The 17,087-nt window shown below is 40.9% G+C and overlaps 2 protein-coding genes and 1 long non-coding RNA gene across 3 annotated transcripts; 2 read left to right on the top strand and 1 right to left on the bottom strand.

The window, feature by feature from the left end:
- The first annotated feature begins 450 nt into the window (after positions 1 to 450).
- On the top strand, positions 451 to 1,235 carry LOC104414244. The gene is made up of 2 exons (XR_720030.2): positions 451 to 541; positions 636 to 1,235. It is a non-coding gene; the product is annotated as an uncharacterized LOC104414244 (long non-coding RNA).
- A 397-nt stretch (positions 1,236 to 1,632) lies between these two features.
- Positions 1,633 to 7,578, bottom strand: LOC104417056 (protein PUTATIVE RECOMBINATION INITIATION DEFECT 1). Its single transcript, XM_018860357.2, is given in 10 exon segments — positions 1,633 to 2,180; positions 2,432 to 3,098; positions 3,207 to 3,484; positions 3,588 to 4,296; positions 4,424 to 5,399; positions 5,793 to 6,101; positions 6,374 to 6,464; positions 6,467 to 6,548; positions 6,652 to 6,761; positions 7,087 to 7,578. Coding segments are annotated over 10 exon segments (3,939 nt in total). The 3' UTR covers positions 1,633 to 1,955.
- Positions 7,579 to 10,063: 2,485 nt separating this feature from the next.
- Positions 10,064 to 15,105, top strand: LOC104414243 (peptidyl-prolyl cis-trans isomerase FKBP62). The gene is made up of 13 exons (XM_010025292.3): positions 10,064 to 10,437; positions 10,548 to 10,634; positions 12,249 to 12,509; positions 12,599 to 12,673; positions 12,755 to 12,835; positions 12,916 to 13,110; positions 13,200 to 13,283; positions 13,401 to 13,576; positions 13,669 to 13,791; positions 13,879 to 14,025; positions 14,127 to 14,254; positions 14,610 to 14,730; positions 14,821 to 15,105. Exons 1-13 carry the CDS (start codon positions 10,209 to 10,211, stop codon positions 14,872 to 14,874), a joined length of 1,761 nt encoding a protein of 586 aa, XP_010023594.2. The 5' UTR covers positions 10,064 to 10,208; the 3' UTR covers positions 14,875 to 15,105.
- Positions 15,106 to 17,087: the final 1,982 nt, after the last annotated feature.

The raw sequence follows: 17,087 nt of genomic DNA, 5'->3' as shown, positions 1-17,087 counted from the left end.
TTTCGTATAATTTGAGTGTAGAATTAGGCCGGGGATAGACGAAAGTCGAACTTGCTATATGTCTGGTTCGTGTGATTCGCCTTATGCAACTCGAATTGGAGAATGAATGGGAGGCTTAGGTGTAACGGTGATGCAGATAAGCGAATTAGATAAAGTTGGTTTGTGCTTCGTAAGTTGAAGGACATGTCTTAAAAGAGTGCTCCGATTATTAGAAGCAAGATAATAATGATTTATAGAGGAATGTTTGCGTGGTCGAATTGTTCAAACCTGGCTAAATCAGTAGGCGACGGCAATGGACCAACCGGATTATATGGTTAATGGCGACGGATGTGATGTTGCTTCAGACGGGTAACAAGAGTCTGAGATCGGGAGCAAGCTTTGCTTGGCAGTCACGATAGTCATGAAAGCTTGATTTGCACATGAAATCAGACTCGAAATCATGATTAAACCATCGGATTTATTAGTAAGAAATGGCACTAACCACAGTCGTTAGGGGATCCAAGGCCTAAGTTGATTATATCTTATTTCTTGGATTACTTTGGTAATTACTGTGGACAAAGTCGATCCTTTCTCATCCAAATCTCTCCAGTTGTTTTATTTTCATAGTCCTCACACTCTTGTAATTCCACAAGCAGAGATAGGTCATTCCAACCCAGAATCAGAACAAGGAAACATGGACAAGTCCAGAGTAGCATGTGAATCCCAAGCCAAAGCATTCTTTTCGGGCGATGGCGCCAGAGTCAAATCAAGAAAGCCCAGTTGGAAAGAGAAGATTGGAGGCGTGATTTGGAAGGCGTTGAATTTGCACATGAGGAAGCAGAAAGCAGGCGCCGGAGGAGAAATGGTTGGTAGAGCCGCGAGTTCGCAGATGGAAATAAAGAGAAGAGAGGGGCGTGCAGTCAAGCTGAGACCGCGCCACCATGGAAGAAGATATACATGTGCTTCTGTAGGAGTAGCAGAAAACTTCAGGACAAGGAGGATGGAAGAATGGGAATCACAACTGCATCAGTACAATCTCCTGTCATGGTAAGGCTCAGTTGGATAAGGAACAGTAGTGTAGTTTTGTGGCTGCCTCCCTAGGGTCAAGGAAAAACTTTTCGAGGAATTTGAGGGGGGTTTTCTTGGGCTTTCTGTTACGAAGCGTCGATCTAACAAAACAGACTATGCCAATGTATCCCGTTCAGAATTTGATATGTTTCTAATAAAATTACCAGCCGCCAATTCCTGATGCGGAATCATCTATGCTTCCGCCAGCGACAGCCGAAGTTTCAGACAGTCGACGACCATATCCAACGTGTCCTAAAAATGGATTACAATTCATGTCTACACCAGCAATTGTGGAGGAGTTACGAGATAAACGAGATTGACCAATACTTTGTGGGAATTGTTTATCCCCTGTATAGATGTAATACTGACGCTTTTTGTACTCTTACGTGAGGGAGTTTTGACGACTTCTAATCGAGCTTAATTCACATAGCAAAGTATATAGTGCGCCCATACTATGATTATGATTATCGTGATTTCGAATATAACCACAACGTCCAAATCCTAAAGAGGGTATCAGGACTCAGTTTTGAAGGAAAAGGAAGGCTTTTGTTTGAACAATCAGTTATCACTCTCAGAAAAGTGATGAAAAAAAGACAAAAAAGTGAGGGACCAAAAATAAATGATAAAAAAAACATTCACGCATATCCAGAATTGCGTGGTATGCTCTTTGACGATGGTTTGGCTGAACAAGATAGTTGCCCCTTCATTGAGAATATTGATACTCATCCTCCGGTCGCTAAATGTTTATGTATCTCCTAAGGTTTTATTTCAAAGGAATTTTTGTAATTTAGATGTTTAATGACTTTATATGTTGGTGTGATTTCATTTGAAACTTCTAGTGTAGTATCTTTGTCGATTGAAAATATGATACCACAGTACCATCGGATCTCTATGAGTTTCTCGTAACATCATCCGCTGCTGTTGACCTGAAACATTTCTATCTCGTCCAGCAATCTCTTGTTGCCCATTTGAAGTCCTCCATAAACCTCTGCTCGTTGTGAATCAGATGTAATCAGATCAATGAGAAGATTGATAGTCATTCCCATGTCATCGTCAACGGCGATAACCTTCTTCGGACATTTCTCTTTGCTTTCATCTTTCATATTTTCGCGATAAGCGTGAGTCCTGGATTCCTGTATAATTAAAGATTTATCAAGTTATTGGTACTGCATTACCTGTCATCGCATTCTTCAAACAGTAGTTGAAATCAACTTTTACTGTCCACACAAGTTGTGTATATCTAGCCATCCAGAGGAGAGGATGAAAAATGCAAAGACTGGACATAAGGAAGCTACTCAAACGCAGGTGAGTACCAAGCTCATGGGAAACATGCCAAGGGGAAAGTAACACTAGTACAAGAGCAAGATGAAAGGAAAAAAAGTACCTGAAGCAGCCTGTTTAGGTTAGCCACATGATCAGCACCCAGGAGCTGAGAGTTCAACAGCTCACGCAATAGGAGGAAAATCTCTGCACTCAAATTACTGCCTGTGAGGTTTCCCAGCATACCAGTCAAGAAGGTATCACTAAACACAGACCGCATCCATTCTGGAACTTTAGGTAGCTTCAGCAGTGCTACAGCTACAATGACAGCAGCCTTGTGATGATTAGTGGAAGATTTAGAGGATAAAGACGGAGCTGCCAGAGATATCACCAACTCTTCCAAAATCAATCTGCACCACATACTTCTCCTGTTGAATATTTCTGCTACTTCCTGCATTTCCCACTTCAAGATCATTGCGAGGCAAAGGCTACTGTTTATCGCCACTCTGGTATCATTGTACAAAAGTAAGCCTTCCAATAGAGCCATCAGTGACATCCAGTATTTATTCGTGCATTTTTGGTCCTCATGCTTGCTCTCTTTCTGTTCGGATAACCTAATAAACAATTCCAATAGACAATATGAAGTGATGAGCTTGACAAGAGGAGGTCCGAAATGCATCAGCCTGCACAAGTCATGGCACTTGATGCTTAAGAAAGGAGGTGACTCAATGCATGTTGATTGACCAATCAGATTATCCCAGTCCCCTGCACTCGGTAACACAGCGTGCATGCTAAGAAAGGCATGTGTTAGTACTTTTTCTTAAGGAGTTCCAATTTGGGACATCCTATCAAATAGCTAACCTTTTTCTTTGATAAACTGAAAAGTTGAGATAGCTAACCTTTTAAAAGCAAAATAGTGCAATAATAGCACATGTATTAAAGTTTTTCCGGCCTCTGTTCCCTCATCAATGTTATACATTGCTGGTCCATCTGGAGAGACCGCATGAATAGCACTGGACAAGGTTGATGCCAACGAAGTGTTGAGAAGAACAGTTTTTGAAGCCTCCACTAGTGCTCCATTTGTTGAGTGGCGTAAAACCAAGCACAAAATGCCAAGAATCAAGCAACAAGTAGAGGACTTTCCTATGTCACCCGAGTAAATCAAGTGTTCCATCAACTATATATAAATAACAGAAAAAATAAAGTGGAGTCAGCTACCCTGTGTAAATAGTGAAATCTAGGGCAGAACTTATACTAGGTGAAGTTATCTAGACAGTCACCTTCATGGCAACTGCAGCCCAAGCTTCATCATCAGCAAGAGCATCTGAGTCAACCGAACTCAATATGTTGAAAATGAAAATTGCTACGGCTGTGTACACCTGTGAGGAAGGGCTTGAATCATTATAGAAGATGTGAATTGCCTTTGCTATTCCATTCAAGCAAAATTTGTTAGAAGCCTCGGGAAAGATACGTATGACATCTTCCATAAGCCTCAACACAGAAGTCAAGTCATTCTCTTGATTATTTTCCTTAACAACCTCTTCAAATATGTATACAAAAAGTCTTGCGGCATAATTGTCTTCTGCTGCCACCAATTCTGCAATCAACTGCACATCCAGACCACGACCCTTTTTCCCATGGACAATTAATGCATAGTCAGATGTGGGACTAATTCTGCAGAAATTCAAGATCTGACAAGACAGTGATTCACAGAGTCTCTCTTGTTGAAACAACCATTTAAGCGACATTGGGTGAATTCTAGTAGACAGCAGATCCCATTCTCTTTTGGTGACTAGTTGTATGAAGAGCCTCTCAGCTTCTGGACTATATGACATTTGGTAGCTCATCTTGGCAAGACCCCTATACAGACTATACAGAGCAACTAGTTGAATGACAGTTGATGAACTCATAGCTGTGCCTGTCAGATCACACCCATTTACAAGGATAAATTGTTCGATGGAAGCTAAAACTTTTTTATCAGCTGCAAGCCTGCCAAAGATGCTTATGTTAAGTATGATATAAGAATTTATGGACCACACTAGAATAATAATTGGACATATTGAAAACACACATCATATGCCTAGATACATGAATTCAGGATAGGCAGGCTAAATACCTTTCATCAAACAAAGAACTGCAATACAAAATTTGTAGGGCCACAGATTGACAGAAGGATAATTGCAGATCATGGGAGCTCTGTTGCCCTAGCAGAAACAGCAAATCATTTGGATCAGAGGGAAGGTAAGACACAGCATCCCTAATGTGCTGCCCACAATCATTTCCAAGTAGAACTTCAATTAGTGAACTCATCATCAAATAAATTCGGTGTTTCACCCTCTCTGTGGGATATAAAGCCAAACAGCTAAATGAGAAGGTGAACCAAGAACTACAGATCAGGTTCTCTGCGAATTCACTGGTTTGGTCATCAGAGCTGTGAACAAGTATTGCATGAAAAATATCAAGAACGCACAGAACAGTCTCCTCCTCCTCTTCCTCTTCCCCTTTGATGGATGTCCATAGCCAAGGCAGTAGCCATCTTCTACATATATCAATGACCCAATGTCGCAATCCATTCTTGTTGGAGTTGTTGACAGGGTAACCTTCATAACCATAAGCATAGGCCTCTTTCAGCAGAAGCAAGGTGTGCGGGAGCAGGTCTGTGTGCTCTCCGGTGGCACTTAGACAAGCTAAAATGGCATCTTTTGTTGACTCTTGAATGTATGTTGTTAGATTCGAGACATCATGGGAAGTTGGCAAACTCATCATACTCATCAAGATAGAGCATACCAGCATGAATGATTCTGAAAGCATGCCTGCTTCACCATCATTATATCTTCTAAGCATCCTTGCCAAAATAACAGCCAATTGTTCACTTTGTGAAGTTGATGCCACACCAGGGCAGTTAGAAATGCAACTAAAGATGAGCTTCAGTAGCTGAAGCTGACAGGGATGAAAAGGCACTTCAGCAACATAAGCAAAGACAGGAATTAGAGAAGCAAAGCCGACTGCAAGTCTCTGTGTAAAAGCTTGTCCAGCATTTGACAGGAGATCAAGAACTCCAAGGCAAGAGCTGACCACAGGATCCTTGCATTCTATTCATCAATGAACAGCATCAATCCTTTGTCACGAGAATGAGAATTTCCAATCATAGAGGATTAAGGAATTTAGTGAAATATACTTTTAGTTAATTCATAAAAGAAGGTACAAGACACTAAAATATTTCTTTTCTTGAACCTGGAAATGCCAGAGACCATGTGTGCCGTTTTCTCATGAAGAAACAAACAAGCAATCTACTTGGGTTTCTGGAGGGTCTCCCAATATATCGTTCAGAAGCACTTATAAAATAGAAGAAATGAACAAATGGCTACTTTCACCCACATAAACTTGAGAGAAGGCCATTGGCATCAAATGCATAATCTAATTGCTAATGACATTTCTCGTGTATGACAAATGACACAGCAATCATCTAGTAAAAGATTACTTGCCTGATAGCCTGAGAATTTCAAATACGTAATCTGCAATATTTGCTTCCACCAAAAGTTGAAACTGCTTGACTGAATTTAGTTCATGTAAATAGTAGGTAATTAACTCTAATGTGCTGATTTGGACTTGGCCATCTGATGAAAGCAATGGACCTTTGACGGCCTCTGAAAATAAGATGCAGAGGGAAGAGATATCTGATAAATCATCTGTGACTTGTACGAGACTATCAGCTTCAACAGAACTCGAGTTGCTCATATAATCATCATATGGATCTCTGAGAAACCCTCTCTGAACCAGCATCGACAAAAGTGCTGACCAAGAAAAACGAAATTAGTGGCAGGTGATTAATGTTCATATGTATTGGGAGAAAGTGTAATAAATGACAATGCAAATGAATTGTCTCGAATGGATATAACTAAATTCATTTGATGGCAATCATTTAAATTATAAACTGTCAATCTAATGATAGATCAGCATCACCGCCAGTTTGCCAAAACCTCACATATAGGCACAACCTGAAACTCAGTGATCTTAACACACTTCCAAGTAATACAGAAGTTGACAAATACAGAAGTTGACAAACCTACACAGTTCAGGCGAACATCATCACTTTGGGTCTTCAAGAGGACATCCAACGATAAACGTATGAGCTTGGGGTACAGGTAGCAAAAGGATCAATTTTTTCGCCATCCCCGCATTCCTGCTGGAGGACCGACAACCTGTACAGCACAAATAATATCTCCCCCTGGATATCATCGCTGCATGGATGGACAAAATGAGCACAACAATCGAGATGACTGAACACCATATGTGCAAGCGTACGTATAAATTCCCAATCTCTTGTCATACATTGCTTGTTACCTCGGCAATTGAAGACCATCCAAAAGATGAACAACAAGGGCATGTTGATCTTTGATCGAGGCATAAATATCAGTTGTCCCGTGGCTTAGAAGGATTCCAAAGCAGTGGAGCTGCAATCAAGGGACACGACTACTTTAAGATACGTGAAATTCTTATATTGAAACGACCTTATCCTTCGGAAAAGGAGCAAAATGAGTTCATCATGGACAGAAGGAATCAAAAGGAATCAAAATTTCACAAACACTGCACAGAGGAAACGGAGAGGAGAGAGATGCGAACGGGCAAACAAGAGAACGGTTTCACGAGAACAGAAGGAACCGAAATTTCGCGAATGAGAGCTGAATCGGACAATCGGCCTTCCTTTCCATCGATTTTCTCATCACACGCCAAAAGAACCGAACAGCCACGACATCGAAGCCGCGAAGCCTTGCTCACCACGTAAACCTGGCGCCGGCTCCACCCCAGCGCGCGGGAGCAGAGCAGCTCCGAAACCCTAGCCGCGAACTCCCCGGCCAGCCCCCATTCCGCGCCGGCGCCGGACAGGAGGACGACCAGGTCGATAATCTGGCGGGCGATCGGCTCGTCGTCGGAGGCCGAGAGCGCGCGGACGAGAGGGGAGACGAGGAGGCGGGCGTGGAAGGCGAGGAGGGACCGGAGGAAGGGAGGGTCCGAGAGGGCGCGGGAGAGCTGGGAGAGGGCGTAGGAGACGTGGACGGTGGGCGCCGGAGGGGCGGCGGCGAGGAGGTTGGAGAGGCAGAGGAGGCAGATGCCGCCGCCCTGCCGCGTCCGGAGGTTGAGCGACGGCCGGTGGCCGCGCGAGCAGGAGCGCGGCGGCGACGAATCCTCTGCAACTTCTCCTCCTTCTTCGTCGGATTCAACTTCGTCGGCGAGCTCGGAATCCGGTTCTTGCGAATCGTTGAAGTACATCGTCGTTGAGAGAGAGAGAGAGGATTTGAATTTAGGCGCGAGGATGCAGGTTATATAGTTTTTTCCCAGGGAGCAGATTTTTTTCATTTATTTTCTGATAAAAATATGTATTTATTTATTTATTTATTTATTGCTTCTTCTTCTCTTTTTTTCTCAATTTTTTTATTTGAATATTGATTTGAGTAGCAATTAATAATCTTCCTTAAAAAAAAAAAAAAAAGAATAATCGAAATTACTGATTTTATAAGAAAAAAATTATCAAGAGATCCGCTAGTAATACCTGATTATAAGTGGGGGCTGCAATAAGTGGGCTGTATCTTGTTTAGTCGTCACAATGTTGTAGATAAGTTATGTTCGTGTAATTATTGATTTTACATTAGATGTGTAGAAAATGCTAAAAAATAAAGGGAAAAGATGAAGAAAATCACAGTAAATATCCACAAGATTTCGAGAATTATAAAATGTATTGAACTGAAGATTAGCAATCCTAATGGGAAAACCACCTGAAATAAAATAAAATAAAAATAGATTTTTCCAACTTCCGAGTTCCTAATGAAATTCCAAATGTCTACATGAAATAAACCATAAAATTGAGAATAAACCTTATTCCATGGTGGGTCCCCTTGCCACGTTTGGTCATTGACTGATTGGGCCAATTTGAATTTTGATTTTGAAAAAAAAAAAAGAATTTCAATTTTGATCTCAATTAATTTATTTTTCGGTTTCTTCAAGAGTCAATACGAACGGCATGTTCGGCTTTGACCAATAGGATCGATCTTGACTAAAAGCGGCAGAGGGTGAAGGGTTGAGTTGTATTTGATTGAATCGGCCAATATGGTATAATTCTAAAAATATTAATTATGAACTGAAAATATACAGGAAAAGCTCGTTATACCATTAAGGCCTACCATTATTCCGCCCTTTAACTTTTCTCTCAGACCTTTTTTCCATCTTCAAGTTAAGTATAGAAGGATTCTCGAGAGAAAAAAGATCAATATGACATCATTTCTTAGGGTGCACGAATCCACTTTGAGTAGACCATTTTGCAAATGACAACTTAGATAAAATTATGCATCGGAAGATAACATATATTATGATTTATGAGATAGCTTGTGTAATTTACATATTATATTCAATAATCGTACTTTCCTTGATAAGAAAAGATTAGGAATTTCACATAAGAGTTTTACATATGTGAATGTTGATTTAATTATTAAATTTAGCTAATCGGAACCGGGGAAGATTTTTATGTTCTTTAGTCGGGAAAGGTAGGCAGGATAGAAAAGAAAAGTCTGGAAATCGCGGGTGGGGCAGGCAGAAAAAGTTCTGGCATGAGCAAGAAAAAAGAAAGGCAAAAATGATCGGAGCAGATGATTATTTATTTTCACAATCAATTTCTTACCCCCAGAAAACAGTGCTGATTTACCTAAACAGAACTTTCTATTGAAAGAAATTAACCATGCCACGCGATATATGGTAGATAAAAGTAAAAGATAAATACATTTAAAATTCTAAATTTATTACAAAAATGTAATTAAGTTTAAACTTTCAAAAAATGAAATCAAATTTTAAAATTTATTAAATTGATATAATCAAATTCTTCCATTAACTCAATTCATTTTTTTTTTGGGTTGAGAACCTCCATCCAATTTGACAATCGGTGAAAAAAAAATACTAATAAGTTTTATGATTTAATTAAATAAATTTGAGGAAATTTAGGAGTTGATTACACTTTTTTTTTTTAAGTTTTAGGATTTAATTATACTTTTATAACAAATTTTGATATTTGATTGCACATTTTAAAAGTTTTAAAATTCAGTTGTATTTTTTACGATAAATTTTAAAACTTTTAATACATTTATTTCTAAAATTAATCATATTTGATTCACTTAATTAATGAAGATCTAAAATTAATGGCAAGGCAGATGGAAGTCAACGTCAGGGACAAAACGAAATTATTTTTATCTTTGCTTAAGTCATGTGGGCACTATGTTATTATTGGTCGTCTTCTATTATTCAATGTGAGTAGATTTTTAATAGTACTCACCGATGAAATTTGGATATAAGTTGAATGTATTATATATAAAATTTTTTTTAAAAGTTTGGATATAAAACAATTTAGGATGAATATGCCACAGCGAACATGCTTTGAAGTTTATTATGGTTTTTTCTCAAATAATTAATACCAAAAAAAAGAGAGAATATAATAGAATTTTCCCCTTACTTCTCGGATCCTTACTTTAAAGAATGCTTACTATTATTATTCTTTTCGTCGAAACGGGGAAAGATGCATTTCTGGCTCTTTCCACGGGGAGGAGACTCGCTCCGAAAACTCGAGCCGAGAAGCACGGGACGGTCCGACTCACTGAGTCGCGCACCACTCGGATCCTTCTGGAAGCATCCCGCGAATTCAGTCGTTAGGAACTCTCTAGATTCTCTCTCTCTCTCTCTCCCCCGCCTGCAACTCTCTCCATAAATCCCCCTCCTCCCCGTCTCCCATGGCCGATCATCAAGCTGAAGAAGAAGAAGGAGGAGGAGCCGAAGTGCCTGCATTCCGAGAGCCGAAGTGCGTTGGCTTCCCTTGCGATCGTTCCTCCGTTTCGTGATCCGACCCGAAGACGCCGCGCGCCATGGACGACGACTTCGAGTTCCCGGCCTCGAGCAACGTCGAGAACGACGACGACGACATGGACATGGACGACATGGGCGGGGACGTCCCCGAGGAGGAAGACCCGGTGGCGAGCCCCGCCGTCCTCAAGGTCGGCGAGGAGAGGGAGATCGGGAAGGCCGGGCTCAAGAAGAAGCTCGTTAAGGAAGGCGAAGGGTGGGAGACCCCGAGCTCCGGCGACGAGGTCGAAGGTGCGCCTCCGCTCCCCGGTTGACCGGCCGGTCAACGGGTTTAGGCTTGTTCTTTGTCGTTTTCCGGTCGTTGACGATGATGGTGACTGAGTCGCGCCTTCTCTGTGCAGTGCATTACACGGGGACTCTGCTCGACGGGACCAAGTTCGACTCGAGCCGCGATCGTGGGACGCCGTTCAAGTTCAAGCTCGGTCGAGGTACGCTCTTCTCATCATTTCCGTCGAGATAGATGAATGCACGCGAGCCGTGTCGTGGGGGCTGGAATTGGTAACGTTATGGTAGCGTGCGCTTTCTCAGGACCATTTTGAGTATCCAATTGCAGAAATTGCACGAGCTGAAAGACTAAATATGAACCTATCCCTTTCCTTTTTACGTACGTCACATGTGGGTTCTCGCAAGAAAACAATTTTCAATTCTTGCTGGACGAGAAAATTTTAATTTTTATTTAGGCTGATGGGATAAGATAGAAAATCGTATCGCACCTTCGGAAACCGTCAATCTGTTCAGTGCGTAGTGATGTATGCCTACAGGAATTTCTGCTGTCCAGACCGGACCGGTCACCAATTCAATACGAATCATTAGATTCGAAGGAAGAAGAAAATTATTGATACATAGGTTGCAAAACCTTATTGGGCGTAAAAGAAAGTTATAATCAATGAAATATTTTACTGACAGTAAAACAGGAAAGATAATATCATTTTGGGTTGATTACTGTTTTGGTGGAATATTAAAAATTATAGGATTTGAAGAACTTACAACAGAAAGAAAGATGTGAAAGGATATTTTGCTAATAAATAACTGTCATGCACGCTAAAGGGAAGCTACTATTCATTAGATAGTTCACTACTACTAGGAAAATAAGTTTACTTTAAACTCAGGTAGAGTACTATGTGTTTGGAATATTACGAATTGTATGACCTACAGAATTTATGAGGATGAGGCAATTATGTCCTGTAAAGAATCAGAAAGAAAAATACGAAATGACAAGAGACCCCGAAAAATGGACAAATTCCTTTTCTTTTCTTAGGATGGATCTTTAAGAATTCACCTATCCCAATAACAGAAAACCTGGCTTACGATTGATGAGGTGATAGCTCCGATTATTTTGATGTAAGGCAAATTGTGGTTTGGAAATATGTGATCCTTTCTTTTCTACGGTATTAGAGGACTAGCAACAGCGAATAAAATGTGTAAAGAAAAGGCTGATGATGCCGGCCTCTCTATTCATTGGTCTGTGATGGAATTTTGGTGTTTCTTAGTACAAAATTCGATTTTTCCTTGTTCACTTAGTGGTGATCGCCATGAATGTTAATGTCATAATGTGTTCAAATACACTGTAAGGACAATTGGTTCTATCTAAACTGCTATGTGCTCAATCTTTCGTTAGGCAGTGGCTTCCCATTTGAGCTATAACTATTCCTACACAAACAAGCAGGCAAGGTGCTCTTTTTGTTGTAAAAGCTGTTTGTATTGTCATGATTCTGGTTGGTTGTATGATTATCAAGTCAACGTCCATTTGCAGTTTTGAAGGTAATGGAGATATCATCTTAATGGAGTTATTCATTCATTGGGCTTGTGGCCATTTTGTACCTTTTTGCAGTTTGCAGCTCAATTAACTTCAATCGACTTCTACAGTTGTTTACTCAAAGTGAAAACGACTTTTAAACCTTCACTGGACTTAATGCTGATCTCTGACACACATGTTTTTATAATTATTATTATTATATATATATATAATGTTGCAGGAAGAACATGTTATAATAGTCTAAAATGAATTTTCAACACACCTGAATTTTGCTGTGCTTGAGCAGGTCAAGTGATCAAGGGATGGGATGAAGGGATCAAGACTATGAAGAAGGGTGAGAATGCCATATTCACCATCCCTCCGGAACTTGCCTATGGTGAATCGGGATCCCCTCCTACCATTCCTCCTAATGCCACTCTTCAATTTGATGTGGAGTTGCTCTCATGGAGTAGTGTGAAAGATATATGCAAGGATGGAGGGATCCTCAAGAAAGTTCTTGTGGAAGGAGAGAAGTGGGAGAATCCCAAGGACCTAGATGAGGTTTTTGGTATGTCCCCTTGTCAGCTCATAATTTCCCCATTGCAGATGTGTTTTTATGACATAGCCTGTATTGATTTTTTGTTCTATTTGTATCAGTTAAATATGAAGCAAGCCTCGAAGATGGAACGCTCATTTCGAAATCAGATGGGGTGGAGTTCACTGTGGGAGATGGTATGCTTTCTGTCTGCACAAAATTTTCTTTCCAAGATATCTTGAGGCATAATTTTTATGTTGACTTTGGGCATTTTGTAGGATATTTCTGCCCTGCGTTGGCCAAGGCTGTAAAGACAATGAAGAAAGGAGAGAAGGTTTTGCTGACAGTGATGCCACAATGTAAGTTCGAAGCCTTTACTTCTTCAGCTTTTATGCTCTTTTTGGATATGGGGATGATGTTGACTATGCAACTTATACAGATGCATTTGGGGAGACTGGCAGACCGGCTTCTGGGGATGAGGCTGCTGTTCCCCCTGACGCTAGCCTCCAAATTATGCTCGAGCTAGTCTCTTGGAAGACCGTTTCTGATGTAACCAAAGACAAGAAGGTCTTGAAGAAAACTTTGAAGGAAGGAGAGGGGTATGAGCGCCCGAATGATGGGGCAGCTGTTCAAGGTAACATTCACGAGACAGTCATTTTATGAAGCTTTATGGCTTCTGGATTTATTGGACATGAATTCTAAATTTACCAATATGATTGCCAGTGAGACTCTGCGGTAAACTCCAAGATGGAACGGTCTTTGTGAAGAAGGATGACGAGGAGCCTTTCGAGTTCAAAATAGACGAGGGTATAGTGTTGCCATTCTAGATTATGAAACCTTTTCTCCTCTGCTCTGTACATTATTTTACGGTCTTGTCATCCTTGTCTCACTTCTTCATTTAACTGATGTTGTGTCTTGATACAGAACAAGTGATCGATGGACTTGACAGAGCTGTCAAAAACATGAAGAAAGGGGAAGTGGCATTGGTGACAATCCAGCCGGAGTATGCCTTTGGCCCGACCGAATCTCAACAAGATTTGGCTGTTGTTCCTGCCAACTCCACTGTGTATTATGAGGTTGAGCTGTTATCATTTGTTAAGGTTAGTTTGAAGCTCTACTGATGACATGATAATATGATTGCTTCTTGTTGAGGAAGGAAAACCACTAATTACATTGATGATTCTCTCTTCAGGAGAAAGAATCATGGGAGATGAACAATCAGGAGAAAATTGAAGCTGCAGCAAGGAAGAAGGAAGAGGGGAATGCTGCATTTAAAGCTGGAAAATATGTAAGGGCTTCGAAGAGATATGAGAAGGTATGGATGGGAATTAAACTTTTAGTGTCTGAGAAAGTGTAAGAAATTTTGATGAGTTCAAGTGGATTTAATGATTTTCTTTAACAGGCAGTGAGGTTTATCGAATATGATTCATCATTTAGTGATGAGGAGAAGCAGCAGGCAAAGACCCTAAAAAACACCTGCAACCTTAACGATGCAGCTTGCAAATTGAAACTCAAAGACTTCAAGGAGGCAGAGAAACTGTGCACCAAGGTGTGGCATTTGGTTTTATTTGAACTTCGCTCTCTGGTACTCCAGTGAGTTGTTAGTCAATTGCTTCACAAATCTTGGGTATGGCCTTTTTATGTTGACAGGTGTTGGAAGGTGATGGTAAAAATGTGAAGGCACTCTACCGGAGGGCTCAAGCTTACATACAACTTGTTGATTTGGATCTTGCAGAGCAGGACATCAAAAAGGCATTAGAGATTGACCCTAACAACAGGTGTTTCTCTTCTCTATTTAATACCAGCTGTTGATGGCATGGAATTTTCGTCATATCATCAGTTCTAGGATCAAGTATGCACCTAATGTCGCATGGACAACACAACGTAATATTGGAACACGAGCTATACCTTGCATTGCAGAGCACTCACCTCACTTGGAAAACAACAGTTTGCTCCAATAGAATAGCATGATGAAATTGGAGATGAAATAACACTATAGCATGGCGTAAGGTTCTCGAAGTTTAACTGTACCGGCGCAGTGGATAATTCTGCTGGATGAATGATGTTACATTTTTTTTGTTAATTGGAGATTTTGTGGTAATGGTGAATAAACTTGTGCTTAACTGCGGCTAGGGATGTGAAACTCGAATACAAGATACTAAAGGAAAAAGTGAGGGAATATAACAAGAGAGATGCCCAGTTCTATGGGAATATGTTTGCCAAGATGAACAAACTGGAGCATTCTAGAACAGCGGTACGTCCTCTGTCACTTATGAATTCAGCAATTGGACGGGTTCTGTTGCTTCTCGCGGTGCTAGTGTTGCTGGTTCTTGGTCTGATGCAGGGCATGGGGGCAAAGCACGAGGCAGCACCTATGACGATAGATAGCAAAGCGTAGATTGTACCCGTCAATAGCTAATGGTGATGTATGTTTGGAGTCCGCTTCAGTAATGTGTACCCACATCAACTGTCCATGTATTCCTTAACAGACGCTAAAAACTCGTCTATCGACTTGAGACTGTCTTGGCGTGTATTTTGGAATAAACTATTATCACGTTTCGTTAAATATAATACCAAAACTCCGTGCTTTGAATAGCTTATGGTGTTGTATGTTCAAAAACGTTTTGATAAGGTGTACCCATGTCAGCTAGCTTGTGTACTTCTGAAATTACACTTAACATGACCATCGACTTGAAGCTCTCTTTGCATCGGTTAATCTGTATTATGTTTTGCAACTTTGATAACGTGTTGTCAAAAATGACATCTCCGCCGCCGTCAAAGGAGAAGTATTTACAGTTTATAGTTACTGCCATAACGGACGTTCTACATATCAGGAAAAAATTGTACGGTCGACTTATGGATCACTGGTTTAATGTGGAACGTGCCTCTATTCGAAGGCATTTCGTGACAGGAACTTGAACCTCCACTGTAGAAATACCGGTTAATATACGAGAACCTCCTGGACAATGCATCAGCTTGCCTGAACATTTCTGAAATCTATACGCTACTGGTGGAGAAGAGTTCATTCAAAATACTGCGACAGTAAATCGTGAGCGGATTTTCTTCTTTCTATCTAATTGATGGTGTTGCTAAGTTTGTGAAAGATTTATTGGTTTACATATAATTTCGATATAAGGACATGCTTGCCAAGAACTGGGGCCAACAAATCGTGGAATCACTCCAATGGAACAACTGAATGTGTCTGGAAAGGGGGGAGGAATGCGTAGATAAGGAAAAATTCATTTCTCACGACCCTGCCATTAAGATCATGTCTTTAGAAAGACAGCCTACTAAGTTCCAAGCACAAAAGAGGACAAACATTCGAGTCCTCCCGCAACCGTTTTTGAATGCTAATTACATTCCAAAAAGGATATTTTTCAGGGAAGTTGTACTAGTAGGCCAAATCACGAGTCCGATGGCCCATTAGGCCCGCTTAGACTGGGCCAAGCTCGGTTATCTTGTGAAAAAGTCCGTTTTTTTTTTGAAATTATGGCAAAGTTGAGGCAATGACTGTTAGTTAGGCTAGCTGCCAAGTAGGCATTAAGGCTTGAGCCTTTGGTACTATCTGATAGGGGTCTTAGACCATGGTCCCTAAGTTATATTTGGGATATGCACACACAAGGGAGGCTGGGTTTGAGATGCTTTGGCTACCAGACTTTGCATTGATACTGGAAACCCTGATTTTATTACGTGACTTTAGTGAAAAAAATCCTGTGAAAGTAACTTCAACTAGTTATGTTACAAATTTGGATACTACTCAGGAAATTTTCAAGGAAATTCATACTTGTTCAATGAAGTTAAGAAATATAAGCTTCTTAAGCTCGTGACTCTAGTGCGCCTCATGCTCGTCGAGGCCTGCCATGAAAGTCGGCAAGCACCGTGCCGAGCTGTGCCTTTTTGAGGTCGCAAGACCCCAAGCGAGGTGTTGTCCTTGAGCAACTCTCAAGCGAGTTGCTATCTGCTATCGGGCTAGATGGTTCTCAGCTAGATTTAGTCGCAGTCTTGCGATCTCAAGCCTGATTTGGTGGAGGTCGTGCCGCTTTAGGGTAGATCTCAATGGCAATACCCAACCTCATGCTGGATTCTAGCAATGGTTTGGGGCCGCGCAACCCCAAGCGAAATTTCCTCCGAAGGTAGTGATTGCGACCACCATTACTTATCTCTTCCGATCAATAATTATCTATCTCTCTCTCACCCACACCACACAAATCCGCAAGTGATCAATAGCAACGGCGGTGTTCATCGTCCATATATAATGCGGCGGATGTGGCGTCGGCAAAGCTCAGGTACGCTGCTGAGCTGAGTGCTCCACGGGCAGTTAGATTATAATGAGGGTAAACATTGGAACTATGATAGTTACCGCGGGCAAGACTAGAAAGCCGAAAAGATCATTGATTTATTCTACCAGCCTTCCCAAAATGTAGAAAGAAAAGTGACAGCAGTGTAGTTTCAGAAGAAAAGAGACATTTTACTAAATACTTTTCTTATATTAAATGATGACTAATACAATTTGAAATCACATACCAAGACTCTGGTGAAAAATCGTGAATTTTAGGGGGGTAAATGATATAAATGGCCCCCGAACTTTGGTTCAATGTACAATGCGATTCC

Source organism: Eucalyptus grandis, chromosome 5, assembly GCF_016545825.1.
Source record: "Eucalyptus grandis isolate ANBG69807.140 chromosome 5, ASM1654582v1, whole genome shotgun sequence".
Lineage (NCBI taxonomy): Eukaryota > Viridiplantae > Streptophyta > Magnoliopsida > Myrtales > Myrtaceae > Eucalyptus > Eucalyptus grandis.
Note: the sequence above shows the minus strand (reverse complement) of the source record. Positions and strands in the feature narration are given on the sequence as shown.